The 21272-nt window shown below is 41.9% G+C and overlaps 2 protein-coding genes across 3 annotated transcripts; one reads left to right on the forward strand and one right to left on the reverse strand.

Annotated features, from left to right (window-relative positions):
* Positions 1-1186: 1186 nt before the first annotated feature.
* Positions 1187-3954, reverse strand: LOC308319875 (uncharacterized protein). The gene is made up of 3 exons (XM_080770102.1): positions 3832-3954; positions 3304-3382; positions 1187-2956 (listed from the first exon to the last, which is right to left on the reverse strand). The coding sequence occupies exons 1-3, from the start codon at positions 3883-3885 to the stop codon at positions 1446-1448; spliced, it is 1644 nt and encodes a 547-aa protein (XP_080626228.1). The 5' UTR covers positions 3886-3954; the 3' UTR covers positions 1187-1445.
* Positions 3955-6148: 2194 nt separating this feature from the next.
* On the forward strand, positions 6149-21242 carry aasdh (aminoadipate-semialdehyde dehydrogenase). 2 transcript variants are annotated; one of them, XM_080771112.1, is made up of 16 exons: positions 6149-6248; positions 7235-7530; positions 8177-8297; positions 8894-9174; positions 9763-9955; positions 10222-10466; positions 10866-10972; positions 11541-11713; positions 12121-12448; positions 12938-13056; positions 14738-15284; positions 15725-15979; positions 16641-16804; positions 17390-17515; positions 18446-18580; positions 19153-21242. In XM_080771112.1, exons 2-16 carry the CDS (start codon positions 7295-7297, stop codon positions 19549-19551), a joined length of 3429 nt encoding a protein of 1142 aa, XP_080627238.1. In that variant the 5' UTR covers positions 6149-6248; positions 7235-7294; the 3' UTR covers positions 19552-21242. The 2 variants fall into 2 exon arrangements, with proteins under 2 accessions (XP_080627238.1, XP_080627239.1); XM_080771113.1 differs by having other exon boundaries at positions 17390-17519; positions 18451-18580; positions 19153-19310.
* The last annotated feature ends 30 nt before the right edge of the window (positions 21243-21272 follow it).

A 21272-nucleotide genomic window follows, 5' to 3' on the forward strand; every position in this document is an offset into this window, starting at 1 on the left:
ACAGTCTGATGTCAAACCCTGGGTCCAAGTAATCCATAAACAAAAACTTCGCACTAGGTGGCATCGGATTTCAACCTCTTTGAATAATTTAGTACTTTTCTGGCATGGTTTGTTTGGTAACCATAATGACCAATCATTTTAGAAGCAGTTCGGATATAAAGTTAAAGTAGTTCATGGATTCCATGTGACCAGTCATTGACTAAAAATTGGGGAAAGATTGCATCATAAAAATGTGTGAATAATGCAGTGGAGGTACTTCTGTCCCATTGTCGGTATGCACGTCTGGCTGTGCACATGCAGAGCCATGCCATAAAGAAAAAAAATTGGATTGTCATGACTTCAGTAGTCTTCATTTACAAAATACATAGGACTGCTACAAGAAGGCAAGGCATCCATTCTTGGATGTCATGGGGGACCAAGTATAGACTCCTGAGGGACCCCAAATTACCATAAGTAAAGTAGTTTCATTTAAGTGCAAATAATAAAAACAAATATATTCCTTTGAAAGCCTGGAAAAGAGACCATTATACAGGTAATAAACACAGGCAACATACACATAGCTGAATGAAGCTTTAATTGTTTAACAAAATACAGGCAACATGCCATTAAGTACAGAACAATAAAACTGGCACATGGAGCTAAACGGCAGGGTGCAGGACAAAGAATAAAATAAAGAATAGAAGTCTGCACTCCACAACTCCACTAAGTTTAATTAAGAAGCTCCCAGTCAAGGCTTAATGTGTCAAAACGTTAATCTACAATAAGCCTTGATTGGGAGCTTCTTGGAATGTTAGTTTGCAGACTTCTATTATTCTTTAACATAAGACCCTTAATTATTTAAAGGTTGCGTAAGTGATATTCTTAATTTATTTGTCTGTGAGTGTTTAAATTATAGCTCCCATTTATTTATTTTTAATAACATTCAGATAGTAATAATTGCTATATAGTGATTGTTCAGTAACAGGGGTCGCCCCATCTTTCCAGCTCTTTAGTAAAAAAAGTACATTTTCAGGTTGGGACTCGGGATACCAATTTATCAAGAGAGAGAAGTCATACCAGGATACATAAGTACGGTAAAATTTGAAGTAATGGTGAAGACGGGAAAAAGGAGACAAGCCATTTTGTCATATCAAGAACCTGTAATTAGGCGATACACAATGTTTTAAATTGCTCTGGATAAAAGTGTGCATACAAACAAACCTTTTCCAACAGCATTCTTCTTCCTCTAAACAAAAAACATTTCTAGCTATAAATCACCAAGCTTTACAATCATGCTATGTTTGTATCAATCTTTTTCCAGAAGACGACGTACCCAGGCTGAAGAATTATGTTGAAGCAGACCATCACCCAGTCACCCATCACTCCTGACATGGATGCAACTGTGGCCCGGGTCCCTGAGCCAACAGTGAGCCATGGTAGCCTTGCTGTGCCTATACGTGGGATAATCAGTAGATGCATCTGGTCCAGTTGAGTAAAGAAGTCGCCTGCTGCTTGAGGGTTTTAGGTTTTCTCTCAGGTGTCGGAGAGAACCGGGGGAGTTTACGTCGCATCGCGTCTCTGAAGCGTTTGTTAGAGCGGGGGCTTTCAGAGTCCAGTTCCCTGTGGCGCTTCCTGAGAAGGGATCGGTGAGGGGACAAGGCAAGAGCTGCCATAGCTCTGTTGGCATCCATGTGCCTTGTGCACACACTGCAAGGAGGAACATAAAAGGATACAGGTTTTCCCAGGCAGACTAATCTGTGGTAGACTCTCTGAAACTCCATGTCAATCTCCTTGGTAGAGTATTGGATGCTGCTGCTGTTGTGGCAGGTGGAGATGTCAACAGAACGGCCAGTCCCTGTGGTGGACTGACGCAAGTAGATCTCTGGCTTCCTTGGTGACCTGGTCAACTTCTGTAGAGAAGAGTGTGGCGATTCAGACCTGGTCAACGCTGGGTGTCTGTAATGGCTTTGCCTTTGTGCAGTGTGCAACAGGGGGATTCTGGAGGGTGACTGGCATGAGTTGACCTTTGATTGTGAAGGACTGTAGTAGTGATGCTTCCCTGGTGACATGATGGACTTCTGTGGGGAAGAAAGTGGAGATGCAGACCTAGACCTGGATTCCCCCAGGTGTCTGCAATGACTTCCTGCTGTGTCTGACTTGGGGCTTGGGGAGAGGGCATGATGGGACATTCCACTTTGACTTTCCAAATTCCTCAGCCAAGTTTTGAAAGGACTCCGTCGGACTGGGGAGGAGCAAGCAGCAGAGCTATCTGTGACTGTGAATGATTCCTTTTCATGTGCAGTATTGCTTGTCAGCAGAGGACGGATGTCTTCTCTCCCTGACCTTGGGGACTGGCTCCTGAATCCATCAATCGTGAGATGGCGAGAACGGCCAGTAGGCTGATCCCTCTGATGTCGGCTCTCCGTTGGTTCAAGATGTTGTTGCCTCTTTAAAATCTTAGTGACAAAAGAAGGTTCAATAAGAACGTCAGGCCTGTACTTAGATTCCACAGGGTCTGCCTTTTTTGTACGACACACAATTTCAGTTTGTTGATCCTGCTGGTTGGTAACGTCGTGCAAATGCGACTGCTTCACCGCTTCAGTTGTTTTCCCTGGTGTTAAGTTCATGAGCAATGAACGGTTGGGGGATCTCTTACGAACGACCTTTCCTTTGTTCTTCTTTGGGTTTGTGAGGTCTCGTGCTCTCACTGAGACATTGAGGGTGTGGTTGAGGTGGCTTGCATTAGGCAGAAATCTATGTCTCCGATACTTCCTCAGTACAGAGTCAGCTGCCTCAAAGACCTGCTGACTATGTACGGCCTTGGACAGTTGATCGATCATCCTGGGGTAAAGTTCCACTAAAGAGGTGCCGTGACTACTCAGTGTATTCTCAAGTTCCTCATCCTTGTCCTCAGGCTGGTTTCCCTGAGTCAAATCCAAGAAGCTCTGACTCAGCTGGGTATTGTTAATTCCAGATACTGTGAGAGATACATAGAACAAAATAAGTAATGAAATAATAGCCAATTTTATTTTGATATAATCCATGTTGAAAAATGTAACAATGTAAAATTCAACAAATTGTGGAAATGGCAGATCTGCAAGCTCACAACAAAGCTGCCATCGCAGCTTAGCAACACGTTATGAGCTTGTTGATCGTCTATTTCCACTACTAATGATTTATTTTAAGAGTATAAAGTTGTCATTATTATGTCAGTAATTTCTTTGTATATTTCTTTGTACATCTGACCTAACAAAACTTATCCACGAGTGCAATGTGCCATTGAGGGAAAGAAAAACTAAACTGATAGGTTGGTAAATGTCTTACCCTCTTCCTGCACAGAATGATTACTGCCAAGATGATCAGTCTCATCAGCCTCACACTCCTGCAAAGTGTTGTCCCACTGCTGAAAGTAATAGTGGTAAAAAAATAATACAATTTAGGCCTGGGCCGTGGCTCAGCAGTCCAGACACCTTGGCTGGTAATCCAGTCTGGCAGTGTGCTGCGAGTTCCACTCCCGATCCCGACGGCCCTTACTGCATTACCCCCCATCTCTCTCCCCCATTTCTTGTCAGCCTACTGTCTGTCTCTCCATAACAAATATAGGCAAAAGCCACACAAAAAAACATTTAAAGAAAATACACTTTTAGGAGTGACAAAATCTGGTACATTCAGGAAGTTAAATGAGGCTAAAAGAGCGACTAGTTTGAAAAGCAATGCATGGCATTACTTAGTAACTTAATTCCAAGCCATATTTGGTGTTCACTGCATTTTATGCACTTTGTTTAGTGCTATTTCTAGCAAATAAACATCACAATTTTTATACCACTTTCATTTTATATTTTTGCAAGTTACCTGAGTGTCATTTGTGTCCTGTGCTGAAATGAGAAGAAACACATGTGATGGCATTAAATGACAACATAAACACAAATGTAAGGTGTAAAAGTTGACATCTACCTCTCAGTGACTGTTCTCCAGAATCTATTGAGGTCTGAGGAATTAGAGACAAAGTAGAAATCAGTATATAGACGACCAGTATCACATTTTGCATGGCAGTCTTTAAGATCTGTAGCAAGTGTGTGTGGTGATAGGCTGGTGACGTTTAATCAGATGAACCCTAGCGTCCCCATTCAGGAGAAAATAGCAGATGTACAACTACAAACTCATAATGGGTTGCGTTAATACATTTTCTATATTGACGACATTGATGAGTCCGATTAACCACATAAGCCCAATTTTATACTTAAGTCGGCAGTCGCACAATGGTGTCATGCAAGAAGAGAGGAAATGGGCAATCTACAATCTCACCATGTCGCATCACGATGCATTGTGAGCATCTATTTTAGCTGCAACTCAATCTGTTTTTAAATCAATTTATTTTTTATAATTGATTAAATGACCAGTGATGCCAGCTCTAATGATAATACATAAATCTGTTAGGCAAGAAGTGTCTATTTGTATGTCTCTAAATGTTTTGATGAATTGAACAATGTGGACCCTGTTGTAAACAAGTGTAATGCTTAATTGGGTCGTCCACTCACAGTTAACAGTCTTTGTATTGAGTTTGTGCTTGAAATGTACTGTAATTCTACAAACTGTTAATACATATTTCAATCAATCAATCAATCAATGAGATGACTAGTGAAGGGGGGTCACTCCACTCATACATACACACTGTCACTGTCTGTCAAAAGTTGTTGAAAATTGGGCAGTTTACATCAATCACACGACTACCGCTACTACTCAAACCTTACATTTGGTTCCAACAGTGACATCTTCAACTGGCACTTGTGTATGTGGCGACAGAGCACTTCATCCTCCAAGGACAGGGCAGAACATGAAATACAAAACAGAGAATAGTAGGAACAGACAAGTAAACAACCACTGAGTAATGTACATGTCGGTACAAATCAATCCCAACCTGTGTTCTCACAGCAATAAAAAAAAGAAGAGTGTGTGTGTGTGTGTGTGTGTGTGTGTGTGTGTGTGTGTGTGTGTGTGTGACTGTGTGTAAATTTGGCCTTGAATAAATCCTTTTTGATTAGCCAAAATTTACCAAATTAGTATATAATAAGTATATTCCAACATATGACTACACAACACATGCAGTTTGTGCGCATTAAATCATATAATAATAATACATTTTATTTATAACGCACTTTACATTTGAAACAAATCTCAAAATGCTACAAGCAGAAAAATATAAAATAAAAATAAGAATAAAAACAATGAAAACATTATGTGATCACCTAAACCGCTAAAAGATTAAAATAAAAGTCCAACTAGGCAAATGCCTTGCTAAAAAGGAGGGTCTTTAGTCCCTTTTTAAAAGCAGAGCCATGTAATAGAATCTAAGTCTCTGTTTAAATAAAAGCATCTACATTTCACATTTGGTCACTGGACGTCTTTCGCAGGTCCAAATTCACATCATCACTCAGTCCTGCATACTGTGAAGTCAAATGGACAGGTTCTCAATGTGACTAAAGTTTCATTGCATGAATACTGTGAAAATACATGAAATGCAAAATTCTCGTGACATTTTTAATATAATGTCGTACTAACGGAGCTATTACTCCACTCATAAATACCTTCCTCGTGATTCTATCCATATCACACACGTAGTTATTCATATTTAACCTAAACTTGTAGTCCAGGTTGCCGTCCATGTTTAAAATATAACAGTTTGAGTTTGATATAGTATTATTAATTAATATAACAATAGTATCGTTTTAAACAGACGCTCTGACAGGCGCTGCAGTGTACTGTACATTTGAAAAAGTTGAAACTCTGAAAATCGAGAAACCTGATTAGACCAGGAGGTGGTGACGTAAGGCTTTCGTCGTGGTTTGCGTCATGTTTCTGCGACGTCCAAACTGGCAGTGCTGTGCTATGGTTGGTTGAGAGGAATCCGTGCCCTGATTGGTTGAGCGCTCTGAAAATAGCGGATTTACAAGCTCACAGCCCGTCGCAGCGTGACGCGTTGTGAGCTTGTAGATCTTCTATTTCTTGACTTCCAGACAGGACACACCAGGCTTCCGTCGTCGTAAAAATAAATAATCATGAATTTATGTTCATTGAACAGCTCACAATTATTTTGGTGTTCACATAAAGTTAGGTGCTTTAGAGAGATAACAACTAGAGCAAAAATAATGCGGAAGTAAGTAACGGTCAGCGTCCGACATCCAGTCCAGAGATGGATTGTGAAGAACCAGCAGGATCTTGTGGTCAGACTTGCTGTCAAACAACTGCATGGAGACTCCAGAAGACCACATGTAAATAACCTACACTCCTACAGGATCTTTGTGTAGTCTATCAATGTTAGCCCAAACATTTAGACTCTACGAGAGTCTAAATGTTTGGGCAGTAATGGATACTGTTCTGTTACTGTTTAAATCACTGGCCTGACTAGTTCTGAATCCAAATACATATGCAACACCTTGTTACAATGCATGGTGGCATGGCACCACCTAGCCATGGTTCATGACGCTCGTATTTCATCATGACAGTCATGTTTCAGGGCTAGGCACCACCAGAAGATGCATGAAGAGGCTACAAAGCTGTCACAGGTACACTGCATGCTGGCACCGCATTACCAAGTAGAGCTAGCGATGCCTGCATATAGTATCTTTGACAGGAAAAGACTCGCTCACCGTATAAACAAAGAAGTAAAACTCCTTAGACTTGAGACTTAATAAAATTTATTTTATTTTAAGATGCTGTGCTCATGGTGCTCTGTGCTCATGGTGAGATTAAATGAGATAAATGAGATAAAATGAAAGAAAATTAATTTTTCTAAGTCTCAAGTCTAAGGAGTTTTACTTCTTTGTTTATACGGTGAGCGAGTCTTTTACTGTGCTTCAGTTTTCTCAGTGCTTCAGTGCATATAGTATCTTGCAGCTAATGCAGATGGATGTGAAGAATTTACACATGGAACTGTCGCCACGACATCATTAGGTTAGAGTAAAGAGTATTAGAAATGTTCAAACTAGCAATATGTTATGTTCTAATCTGTTAAAAATGCACATTTAAATTCATGTTCAGAAGCATTTTCCATAAAACCCTAAAGATCTGGGATATATAATACAAGCAAATGTTAAAAGCATCAATCTGCAATGACTTGTTTAGGAATCAGTGTTACGTCCGCTAGTGTGGGGGACTCCTTTCGTGTCATTTCACAAATCACCGATTGGGACTTGGACCTGTCAAAGAATTTCAGTGGGGATGTTTGTTTTTGCTTTACTCCCTGGCTGTTTACTAGGATTACAGGATCCAGTCAGAGCTGTGAACACTGGGCACTGCATGGGGGCACCGCCAGGAGATGGATGTGAAGAACCTACAGGACCTGGTGGTCAGAGCTGTCTCACTGCACGGCGGCACCAGAGCGGCTGTGACATTTGACAGTGGCTCTGGAAGCTCTGTGTCTCTGTCTTACAGAGAGGTCGTAGAGCTCGGGAACACATTGTCATATATTCTGCTGCAACACTGTGCTGGAAATGGAGGAGTGATTGGATTATACTGTTATACCGATTTATATCTGCCAGTCTGGATTCTGGGGTGAGTTTACATATCATGATATCTGGTCTCTGACTGGTGGGAACTGGGAACCTCATAAGTATGTTCAAGACTTTTCAGGATTCAAATTCAAAAGCATCAAAAGTAACAGCTCGACAAGCTCAAAACACAGCGTTCTGATAATTTTTATGCTTTTGTGTGACGCTGTTAGTAGTTATGATCAATTAGGGCATTCATTTACGAAAAAACACAATATTCTAATTCGAAGATAGGAGGTTTCTACCCGACAGCAAGGATATACTGTATGTGAAGTTGTAAAGAATGAGATTTAACCCATTTAAGCCTGACGTCGAAATAAAATAAAAAAAAGTCTTCTGAAAGAATATATATTCAAAGATTTGTGCCACATTTTCACGATTAAAAAAATATATTTATGTCTTCGATTTATTCTATTTTATAAAAAAAAGAAATAATAATAAAGAAAAGATTCAAATTTCTATTAGATTAACCTAGATTGTTCAGTTAAATATCGGTTTTAACTTTTACTGTTATTTCTGGTTAATTGCCCTACGTTCAGATGCATATTGACTTGTTGAGTAATGTATGAAGGCTCAGGGTAATGACATAAAAGTGAATCTAAAAGAACACAGGCCTATAGTGGACCAACTAACATGATTTCCTTTGACAGAATCCTTCAGCTGCCTGCTGCGTACGTACCATTTGACCCAGATGGCCCAGTACTTCTGTCAGCCCGTGTTATGACCCAGTGTGGATTACAATACTGTGCTCTGCAAAGTGATCTGTTGGAGGTTGGCTACTTTATTTAACATGACAATAATAAATCACACCCATGTGAAGTGAGGGCACTCTTATCATCATTCATCATCTCATTCCGGCCAATCGGAGTTTGCTTCCTCCTTGTGGTTACACAAACACTCAAAACTGTCCATTCATTGTCAATGAATGGCATTTAAGTTTGTGTTAAGGACAATGTTTGTGTGTACACACATACCCCTCAAAAGTGATGATTCTATATATAATTCTTATGGAACACATCACAAAGAATTCTAAACATAAGTCCCCAGCTAACCAGTGAAACCCTATACCTCAGTTGACTGGCATCCTAGACTTTGTCTCCTCCTTTTTCCCTGTACACCAAATTCTTAGCCAACAAGCTTACAAATGTGAGATAGTAGCAATGCATCACACTGTGATGATTTTTTATCTGCATTTCTTTCCAAATAGTTTTGCTTATTTTCACGGAATGTTCGCCCATTATGATGATATTCACAATTAATAACAATATACAAAATCCCAGTGCATATTTCAAAATATCAATATAATACTGATATATATTGCACCGTCCTAATCTGTTTAATTTTATGTTTCTACTTTCCTCACCAAGCGATTCCAGACGGTCTTCTCCGAACTAATGGATATGGAGGTTTGTGTGAAGTTGTCCAGCTACAACCTGACCCTCGTACGTGTCCAGCTGCTGGCAGCAGCTTCCGTTGCGGACCACAACGCAACACCGCAAACTAAAGGCCAAAGCAGGCATCATGCTGATGGTATGGCCACTGGACAAGAGGACTTGGCATATGTGCTCCACACCTCTGGAACAACAGGGCTTCCAAAGACTGTGAGGGTGCCACACAAGTGTATAGTACCCAACATACTACATCTCAGGTTCGTTCCAAGCTATTATTCTGGTGTTCACATAAAGTTAGGTGCTTTAGAGAGATAACAACTAGAGCAAAAATAATGTAAGTAACGCTCAGTGTCAGACAAGTCCTATGGGTTGACAGAGATGGATTGTGAAGGGAAGACATATTTCAATATTCTAACCACACCTGAGTGTCTATTAAAGTAATGTTAACACATACAAAACAGAAGAAGTACAACAATCTCCATCTTTCAGCCTTGTGTTCCTATTATGGTTTATAGATCAGCTATTTTTTTATGTTAAAAAATAGCGGAAATGGCAGATCTACAAGCTAACTGTATGTTGCACTGACACACAATTGTGAGCTTGTTTGAGCTGATTAGTTAAACATTGTTGAAAGTATGAAATAATGAAGTTATGGCCATAGTAGACTAGTTATTTTATTATTGGTGTCAGTCTTTGAAAGTCGTTTATTTTATTTTTATATTTCAGTATTTGTCATATCTGCCTTGTGTACAATAGCCTTAAAAAAGCCTAAAATAGGCTATTGTATGTTCGCATGTTCAATGACCCCCCCCCCCCCTCTAATGACTGTTTTCTTCTGTGTTCAGATCCTTGTTCAAGATGACTGTAGAGGATGTGGTTTTCTTGGCCTCTCCGTTGACCTTTGACCCGTCCGTGGTGGAGATTTTTCTTGCTTTGTCATCGGGGGCTTGCCTCCTCATTGTCCCCACTGTCATCAGGAAAATGCCCCAGAGACTTGCTCAAATACTGTTTAACAATCACAGGCCAACTGTCCTACAGGTAAATACACAGTACAATCTATATGTAAAAAAAATCACAACTATACATTTATTGTTATAGTTACTGTACTCTGTACTGTATTGTAGTGTACTATGTGGGGGTCCCCGGAACATCCGTGACCCCCAGGAACACGCCCAGGAACCGCCAAGCGGTTGAGAAATGACACAGTTACCATGTGGGGGGGTCACAATCATTTGTAATTGATTGTCGTGTTATTTCACCCAGGCCCTGCAGAGAAATCATTCTTCCTTCCTGCTCTCCAAAAGGTGACTCCTACTCTGCTGGGCCGGTTTGGTCGGCACGTTCTGCGGGAGCAGGTGTTGTGCACTGGCTCCTCTGTGCGTGTGTTGGCGCTGGGTGGCGAGGCCTGCCCCTCTCCGGCCCTGCTCAGGAGCTGGAGACAGGAGGGCAACCAAACCTGCATTTACAACATCTACGGCATCACAGAGGTTTCCTGTTGGGCCTGTTGCTACCGAGTCCCAGAGAGTCTGCTGCTGCAGTCCAACAGCCAGTGAGTGTGCTCTCTCTCTCTACTAGGGTTGTTGTGGTTAAAGATACAACTCATTTTTTTTTGCTCTAAAGATATTTTAAAGATATTTTCGTGAATGGAAATGGCAGCTTCCTTACTCGGATTTCGGGAGCTGTAGTTCCAGATCCAGACTCTATATGTAGCATTCGGAGATTGTGGAATATTTGTCTGGCTACGCAAGATTAATCATGTTGAACACAGACACAGACTTGTATATGGTCAGGCGCAAGCTTGGCTCAAGGAGGAGAATGCCCCTGCCATGCAGAGTCCATGGCACTTTATTTTGGGTAATACCATCATATCCTGTGTTTGTAAAACAAACCTTACACTTGTTAACTTTGCTAGAAAGAAATACAAACGACTCATGTTTAAATTTCCCAGAGCAGAGTGGTCCATGCCATTAGGAACCCCTCTGATGGGCACCAGTGTGGAAGTAAGAGATGACCGTGGCTGCATTGTCACCGAGGGAGAAGGACAGGTGCTCATAGGTGGGAAAGATCTTTGGTTCTCAACCATGACAACCCAAAATAATCATATTTCAACTGGGGACCATCCCCACTCTGACATGATCTTGGAATTGTAGGAGTTGAGGCATTTGTCTCGTTTGACTTGGTTCCACAGATAAATATCGTAAAAAAGCCGATCTATAGATCTTGTAGATACATTTTTTATGTTGTTTGACAATTTGGCCAATGTTTGAACCGCATATTACACACATAAAGACCCCCAGGAAAGTGTTCTAAATCTTCTATACGTCATTCACATTTATTCTTTTGCAAAAAGGGTGAAGTGTCCCTTTTACATAGCTTTACAATCATTTTAATCACTTAAATACATTTATATGTTGCCGGCTATTTTTGAAAAACATCGAAAATGTTTGGAAAATTATTTTGATAATTATTTTAACAAAAAAACTCTTCTTGGAGTCCCTGACACAAATTGTCCCTTTTCAGATGGGTGTCCTCGGCCAATTATATATTAATTTGTGGGTCCTTACTTGAAAAGGTTTGAGAATCACTGCCATAAATGACACAGTTGTCAATGACCTTCATGCAGGAGGACAGGACAGAGTGTGTCTCCTGGACAGTGAGGTGACAGCTGTCCCTGGGACAATGCGCGCCACTGGAGACTGGGTGGAGGTCAGGGACAAACACATGTACTACCTTGGACGAAGAGACAGACTGGTCAAACGCCACGGACAACGGGTCAACTTGGACAACTTACAGCAAGTGAGACTATTATATTTGTTATTACAAATACAAGTTGTTCTTACGAGGTAAAGTTTTGTTTCGAGCTTGTGGATCTGTTGTGTTTTTGATGCTTTTGTGTGACACTGATATGATCAAGTAAGGCATTCATTAAAAAGAAAAAGAAACACACAAAAATTTGAATGATTTCTGCCTGACAACAGGCAGCGATATGATAACTAAATGAGAAAAAGAGGTTGCACATCAGCAATGGTTTTCAGTGGAGTGCCAAACCCAAATCCAGTAGACATTTTGTGAAATGTGAGTACTTTGTCCGCTGTTTATTTCATTTTTGGATGTGCTACCTTTTTGGAATTTTTTTAATTCCTATTTTTTTGATGAACAGCGATATGATCTGTGTCACTCCAACATCCTTATTATTTGTCCAGGTCTTAAACGGTCTCCCTCAGGTGGAGATGTGTGCTGTGGGTCTACAACACCAAGGCTCTGGGCTGGTGGCCTTTGTGGTGCCGTTGACGCCCGGGGCCCGAGGAGGGGCAGCATCCCCTCCTCCACCATCCCACCGCCACGGATCCCCGGCCTCCTCTGAACACCAGGGGGATCCGCCCTCCTCCACAGATCTTCATCTTCATCACTTCATCACTTCAGACAGAAGCCTGCAGAAGGTCATCCTTCAGCAGCTCTCTCTGCTCCTCCCTGGTCCCAGCGTTCCAGACACACTGGTGCTTGTCCCAGCGCTGCCACTGTCTTCTCACGGTGCGTAGGGCCAAAACTGTCTGTTATCTTCTTAAGGCCTATTCATACTGCAGTTTTTTGGCGATAAGGTGACCACAGCAGTGGTTGGGAAAACTACAACATGAAACAGATTCGCCCCGGGTCCATGTGTTTAGTTAGACATAAGAACAGTCAGACACACCATGAGTCAGACACCCTCCCCAAACCCTAACCACCTGTGAGCTTGTAGATCAGTTATTTTCACTATTTCTAAACGTCACTTTGTACGACAAAGTATAAAATAACGCTCATGTGGTTAATTGATTTGTTTGAGAGAGATAAATAATATATATATTATTTATTAAATCAATTTGTTTGATTCATTGTTGTACCCATACCGATGAGCATCAGGCAGCAGTCGGTCCCTTTCAATTACGTTCAGTTAATTATCTCGTGACACTGGAGACACATTTTAATTTGGGAGTTATGTCCAGTAGCCCTGTTGTTTACACAAACATTCTTCTTCTGCAGGTAAGGTAGACATGGCTGCACTCATGAAGATATACGAACTGCAGAGGGAACGTTTGAAATCCGATGCTACACTTTGGGATTTAGTCAAACTAAGGCAGACACTTCAGTTCCTGTGGCAGGTACAGACTGTTTATAATCGACATTAACCATTTAAACTCTATATCACACATGGGCAGCAGCATGTGGCCTGAGGGGCAGACCATCTCATTCCGTCTCGCCTTGTCCTCAAAGGAAAACAACCCCCCAAGAATCTAAATGATGAAAGGCAGCATTATGTTAATGTGTTTTGAGGCAAGTTAATTTAACTTAATTCCAATTAATGGAAATTAATATTAAATATGAATTTACCATTTGAATACTTAATTCTATTGACTTCAGGTATGCACTCAAATGGTAAATATTCAATTGTGAAACAATCTTTATAGCGGAATAATGTAATGTGTTTCATCAGTGACCTAGGAAATGAAGTATATCAGATACTTGGCAAGATATAAATTAGGAGTTGGCTAATTAAGCAATGGATAATTGAAGGGGAGCCAGTCATTAATGAGAAATAAAACCTGACAGGGTGATTGGAAGTGGAGGGGTATAAAGCAATCTGGCATGTCTACCGAATTCAGTTTAAACATAATTCAGCAATGTGAGTATAGTCTGGTGGTGAATGTAGACAGTCGGAATGTAGACGGCGCCTGGGAGCAGTATGGGTTGGCGCCCCAGCTGGTGTCTTCCGTCAGGAGGAAGCCCAACAAAGCCACGGTGAGGCCTTTAGGAGGGCCATTCAAGCCGCAAACGGAGCCTGCAGCACCACCGTTGTCCAGGTGGAGCCTGCAGAACCTTTGCGGCTCAAGAATCCACCAATCCTGAATGAATTGCCTGCTGCTGGGAGTCTGGTGCAACGCACAGGTTCGGGACCTGTTGAGAGCAGGAGTGGACCTGGTGAGAAGTAGGAGGGGCCTGGACAGGAGTCAACCCACAGAGCCTAGTCGTTCCATGTGCCAGATTGATCTACCTCCCAGTCCCGGCAGAGTAGTTCCGGAGCGGCGGATTGTGTGGCCCTGGTCTTTCCCTAATGGAACTGATCGAGGGTAGCTACTGGGACATAAGTCGGGACTTGATGGGTCACCTGAGTGAGGAGTACGATGTTCGAGAGACCCGAAACCCAAATAACCGTGGGATACATCACTAAGGATACGTCCTAGGTGCATCCATGCAATGTTTTGCAATTGTTTTTTTATGATTACAGTATGTGTTTCAATCTTCAATTCAGTGGTCCAATGTGTGGCCATTTTCTTACTTTATCAAGGCCATTACAGCCCTTTGGAAAACAATATTGATTACCCCTGTCCTACAGTATATATACTGTATCAAACATAATAACTGATCTACAAGAACGTGTCGCAATGCATTGTGAGCTGATACATAAGCTATTTTTGCAAAATATTCAGCTAATTACATCTTGGCCTATTATCACATGCCCAGAATACGGACACTAAGGTATACTGTATGTGGTTAATATTAGTGATGCACCTAATATTCGGACGCAGAAAATAGCTAAAAAAGCATTTTCGGCCTATTCGGTTTCGGTCCGAACGGGCAGAATATATATCACAAGTTAAGTTTTACCATAATCATTTCTTTTGCCATAAATCGGGTAGCTTTAAGGTACGGCCATGACAGCAATGGTAGGAAAAAAGATATATAATATTAATCATATTCGGTTTCGGCCAAGAATTTCCCTTTCGGTGCATCCCTAGTTAATATACTGTCTGCATTCTTCTACTGTGTGTTTATATTTGGCAGGATGCTCTAGGTGTCAGTGAAGACAAACACATTGAGGAGGATCGCAATTTCCTTTTCAGCGGAGGAGACTCCCTCAAGGCGCTGCGCCTGTGTGACGACATCACGACCGCCACAGGAGTGACGTTGGCGGGACTGTTGGAGGTCATCCTGGACGGATCGTTTGCCGACACGGTTCGCCACGTTGCAGAAGGAACCCTGGCGCTCCCGTACGAGAGCGGCGTCGCGTCCTCCACGCCCGGGGCAAAGAAGCGTCTGGCAGCTCCTCTCTCCGTGACACTGGCCAAGAGAGAGCGCAAAAAGGGCGGGTCAACCCACAACCCTGCAGCTGCAGAGCAGATGCACCGAGCCGACATCTGTTCTGTTAAAGTTATAAGGCGGGCAGGCGAGGTGTCTGAAATGAACATCAGCGTTACAGAGGCAGCTGTGAACTCTCAGTCAAATATAGTGGCACAAATCAGTGGTAAAGACTCCAGTGTGAACACAGATGACAGTCATTCCCTCACAGTAGGACCCAGACAGCACAGTGCTAATGACACTCTTCACCAAGGTTATTATACATTATATCCACTCATTATCAACCTTCAACAAGTCCTTATTAATGTCCTAATCAATTATTAGATGGCACAATTTCTCTCTACTCACTATGTCTCTTTGGTAGGCTATGGCCAGTTCAGAAACCTGCCTACCAATGACCTACTGCCTTTCTCTTCCTGGAAAGTTGGTATGAAAAAAACCAAAAAATATTTTGAAATCCTTTTTGAAATAACCAAACCTGCCTCACGATGATGTCATTAGCAGGTTCCTGAACTGAAGGTTTCTGAACTTGTCTCTCACACGCACACGCGCACACACACACACACACACACACACACACACACACACACACACACACACACACACACACTGTCATTGTAAAGGGGGGGGGTCCTTAAAATAGAAATGTTTGAGAACCTGTGAACTCTAACCATGCTGTTCCCTGACTGACAGAGACTGGTGTTGTTGGCCTGAGTGTGAGCTGGCGTTCGGACACGGGCAGGTGTGTGGACGCCTCACCAGTCATCTTGGTGCAGAGAGAAGAGGCAGGTCAGAGCCTAGAGCGTGCCACAGTGTTCATCGGCTCTCACTCCCACAGGATGCAGGCTCTGGACCTGGCAACCGGGGAGATCCTCTGGGAGCGAGTCTTGGGGGACAGAATCGAGTCCTCCGCCGCTGTGACTCGCTGTGGAAGACTGGTGGTGGTAGGTCAGTGTCACAACATGATGAACCTGCCTGTTAAATACACAGGGTTTGTCTATCTCTATCACTTCTATACTAGAGTCTGGCTGATGCCAGAGTTATGGGTCCAATGCTCATCCTGATTTTGGAGAGACAGAGACCGCCGATTACAATTTACAATTAGCCCTTCACTAAATCCCACCCCAGTAAGCGACTGTCCAATGCCAATCCAAATAGTTTAGCAACGGTTGCTATGCAGGTCAAGCTTTCTTCACTGCTAACGTGCCTATTGGACAAGGATGAGTTGGGGAGGGACTTAATGAAGGGCTAATTTAGGCGTTTAGCAGACTCTTAATCCAGAGCGATTTACAGTTATCAAGTAAAAAAAAAAAAAAACTAAAACCTTGAATCAATTTGAAAAACTTTATAACTTTTTAAATAATGAAAGTTTCTATTTGAGAACATATCACAAGGAAACAATTAAATAAATATAAACAAATATGTTTAGTATATTAAACTTCAATGCGTGAAAATGACCAAAATATGCAATGAACAAAATTGCAAAAGTAACAATAAAAGTTAATATAAAAACAGCACTACTTGAGGTTCAAGTAAAAAACAGGACTCACTATTGTAAGTGACGGTAAGTCATGTATAATAATGTGCAATGCTGTCATGGCGCTCTCAGGTTCCTACGACGGCTGTGTGTACTTCCTGTGCGTGGCGTCCGGGGAGACGCGCTGGGTGTTTGAGACGGGGGACGCCGTGAAGTGTTGTCCTGCCGTGGACCCCCTCACAGGCCTGGTGATGGTGGGCTCACATGATGGACACGTCTACGCCCTGAACCCACAGGTGACGAAGGATAAGGATGTAGTGTCACTGTTTGATATGTACTTCAGTGACAGATATGCACGAGAGACAGACTAATGCCTAATGTACTGTATGCTCTGTCGAAGGACAGTGTCACACGCCCCAAAATAGACGATATACGTTACACATGTGAACGCATTGTGACTCGTGAGCTTGTACATCTGCTATTTCCGTTGTGTGATGTCATCATATATGACTTGGTATTTAAGCTTATGTGAACAAAAACAATGGCAACATGAGTAGAGTTTCAGTTTGTTCCTCTTGAAAGATACACAGATTCAGATACCGGTATGTATTTTATTTTATGTAGGTATTCATTTATTAAAGTGGTTAAAGGACCACTTTATCCATTTTCAACCAATCTTAAAAAAATGGTGCCATATTATCATTCAGCATTAGTGAGGACCAATTGTATGAACATATATTGAAATGGGTGATGTCGGCGCTTAATGTGTTACCTGCTTCACTGCCAGTGTTTTTATACTTTTGAGATCCACAGCATTTCCATGACCTAATGATGCATGTCAGCCCTTTTATTTTATTTGAGAATGACTGATCTATCTGCAGGTTGGTCAGTGTGTGTGGCGGCGTCACTGTGGGGGCGGGGCTGTGTTCTCCTCTCCGTGCCTCCACTCCTCCCATAGACGAGTGTACGTGGCGTCACTGGGAGGACACCTCAACTGTCTCAATGCAGTGAGTCCACATTATCCATTCGTTAAAATATATATCCACAAACAGAAGTCCAATGCGCTTTGGCCAGTTGTAGGAATAGGTTGAAGGGCTCCATGCTCAACAGTGTGACAAAAATAAAGAAAGATAAATGGGAAATTCAAAAGAGACTACCCAAACCAATTTGACTCCGTTTGACTAATAGAAGCAAGTTGAAACATCATACGTCGTAACATAGATAAAACGTGCTGGCCCACTCAAGTGTCCAGGTATTTAGATTTTTTATACAAATCTAAGGAATAAGTATAATTTCATTTCAAGGTAATTCTGCAATCCATAATAGTCATATCATTGGAACCCAGGTCTCCTGCACAAGAGCAACATTTTATGCTATATTTTATGCTATGAGCTTCATGCAATACCTCTTCTCAACCTGTAGGTGTCCTACTCGACCACATACTGTAGTATAAATGTATTGTAGTCTAGACCAGGGGTTCTCAGCGTTTTAGGCTGGGGACCCCCGGAAATGCTTTGGCCATGTCTCGCAACCCACCCCCCTCCCAACCCCCAAATACAAATTGACCGCTACAATAGCCTTAATAATAGAGAAAATACATCATAAATAAATACTGAAACCAGATATAATCATTAAGGAAAGTTTATGCATGCGCTATGTGTACTTACTCAATTTCCATTTTCCAGCCATTCAGTTGCACAAAAAAAAAAAGCATTCTAAAGCTGCCCTCAGATCAGCAAATTAACATGGTAGTATTTTAACCCTGGTTGTGTGTGTGTGCTGCCTGATGTAGGACAGTGGAGAGGTGCTAGTGTATTTTAACCGTGTGTGTGTGTGTGTGTGTGTGTGTGTGTGTGTGTGTGTGTGTGTGTGTGTGTGTGTGTGTGTGTGTGTGTGTGTGTGTGTGTTCGCATGTGCGTTTGCGTGACCTGCTGTAGGACAGTGGAGAAGTGCTGTGGACACACAGCAGAGAAATACCCTTCTTCTCCTCTCCCAACGTGTCGTCTGGTGGTCTCGTCGTGGTGGGCTCTGTGGACGGCAACATCTGCTGCTTCACGAGTACAGGCACACCGGTGAGATGGACGCTGTTATTCTTATATAGGCCGTGCGCTCCCGCGAGCCCTGTCTCCCCACTCCGCTGGCCGACGTGCCCACCTCCGAGGTGAATAGTCTGGTGACACTGACGGAGGTTACTCCATGGTGGGAAATACATATTGCCGATAAAGTATAGTTTTAGACCACGACGGACCATGTCGCAAGTTGTGAACATCTATTAATTCTCTACTTCATAATACATAAAAATAGCAAAATGGTTTCAAAATGGTTCACAAATATTGCTTTTTCTCTTCTTGAAGCATTTTGTCCTTTTTGTATAAGTACCCTTCTCTCAATGTGTCACATTGTAGATGGGCAATTCATTCTTTTTCCTTTTTTTAAAACTAGCAATAGGAGCAATTAGGAGCATTTACCATGAAAAGCTAATGGTCTCGGATATTAAAAACAAAGGTTAAAGCCTTAGTACGTGATTTCTTCACCCATTTGGCAATATACATAGAACAGCAGGAATATTTATTATAATACATTTTATTTGGTATTTTATTTTGTTTAGGATATTTTATTTTACTTTAATCCACGTTTTCTGCAGGTTTGGCAATTTCTGACCAGAGGACCCGTCTTCTCATCGCCGTGCTTCACGCCAGACCAGCGCAGGGTGCTGTGTGGATCCCACGATGGCAGCGTGTACTGCCTGGACTGCAGCGACGGCTCCCTGGTCTGGAGCTTCCACACCTCGGCAAAGGTCTACTCCAGTCCCTGTATGCTGGACGCTGCTGCCGCCAGCTGGCTGGTGGCCCTGGCCTCCACGGACGGGACCGTGTGGCTCCTGGACGCAGAGAAGGGAACCCTGACGGCCTCGCTAACTCTTCCCGGAGAGCTGTTCTCTTCCCCTGTGGCGTGGGGGCGTTCCCTTGTGGTGGGGTGTCGCAACGACTACGTGTACTGTATGGAGTTGACGGTCGGCAGCGAATCACAAAGGAACAGCTGAGAGATTCCTTTTGGCAGCGAAATTGTGTGAGTGTCTCAATCTTTTTTTCATTTCAAGGATGCCCAGTTAGATATGCATTACGCCATGGACTTAGTTTAGTTAGTTACTTAGTTTTTCATCTCTCCGACCCCAATCTACACTATAAAATCATCTGTGCTAATTTAGCTCTGACAGTATACAAATGTTTGTAACCAAATGGATCCTTATAGAACCTTTATCCATTTGGTTCTATCAGCCATTAAGCTGGACACCCCCTGGCCTGTCCGGAACCCCCTCAAGCACCCCTGGGGGTTCGCGGACCCCACTTTGAGGAGAGCTGTAATAAAAAAAAGCTGTGTGTGTGTGTGTGTGTGTGTGTGTGTGTGTGTGTAACGATTCAGTGGACAGGCCTTCAGCTTCAGACATCAGTATTTAATTTACATTATCCATAACATTTGCATCTCTTAAGAATTTTCTCATGAATACCCTCTAAGTTTAACAAAAAAGAAAAGTGCAATTATTACCAAACTTTTTTTCTTTTCCTTTTTTCTTTGTTTTGTTACATACAACACTGTGTACACTACACTATTGTGCACGACCAAAGTTAAAAACAAAATGACAAAAGTGACTTCTCCTTAATAAGCCAGAGTTATACTTGGTTGTGCGACACTGACGCTGCAACCAAGTATAAATCACCCTTTAAGGTGCCTCGATCTCTGGCCGAAGCTGGGGTAAATCCTGCCTCTTACATACGTACATACTTACATGTCACACATACTTACATACATACTTACATGTCATACATACATACATACATACATACATACATATCATTACACTGATGAGTGAGAAAGTTTGTGATTTGTAGATGAGAACACGTTGGCCTTCCTTCAGTAGCAGGAACACCGTCCTACCAAAACCAACAGGCTCAAATCACATTTTGTCACTATCTGGGCAGAAACCTCTATATTCTAACCTTTAGTGTATGTTGTACAGTGTGTTTTTCTTTCTTTTCTTTCTTTTTTTCCTCCTTTTAAATGAACTTGATCATACAGCGTCACACACAAGTATCAAAAGTAGCAGATCCACAAGCTCATTTCGAGCATGTGGATAATATGTTACTTTTGAATTTGAAATCCTGCAAATTAACCGAGGTTTCCACCTGGCAGAGATGATTTATGAAAGGTAAGGGCCTATGCTACGCGGCTACGCCTACTAACCATGTGTTACGGCAGGACAGCTACGAGTATTGTTATGTTGCAGCAAGCAGTAGGGCTGGGCAATTAACCGAAAAATGTATCGAAAACTGATATTTAAGAACCGATAACCAACCTATAAGTGAATAATCAACGTTTTTTTCTTAATGTTTGTTTTCTTATACGTATATCAATGAATTAATATGAAAACATTTGTAATAGTTGTCTATAATTGACTACATTGATTAGTCTGATTAATCTCTTGCATGCATTATTCTTCATTGTACAGTTGTGTGCTGTGCTTTGAGCTTGTAGATCTGATATTTTGACTGTTTTGTTTTATAATCAATCAAAAGTTTGAAATAATCGTGATATTGATGTGAAGTCATATCGCCCAGCCCTAGCAAGCAGGTAGTCTCTCTTAATAGCAAAAGCAAAAAAATTACGTTACCACAGAATAAGTGAAAGTAATGTGCAATTCACAGTTAAATGCCCAATAACACTTGTGGTCTTCAATGCTGTGTTTTCAGTGCACCCATCCATGTG

This window comes from Protomyctophum bolini (genome assembly GCF_963924005.1).
Source record: "Protomyctophum bolini genome assembly, chromosome: 8".
Classification (NCBI taxonomy): Eukaryota; Metazoa; Chordata; class Actinopteri; order Myctophiformes; family Myctophidae; genus Protomyctophum; species Protomyctophum bolini.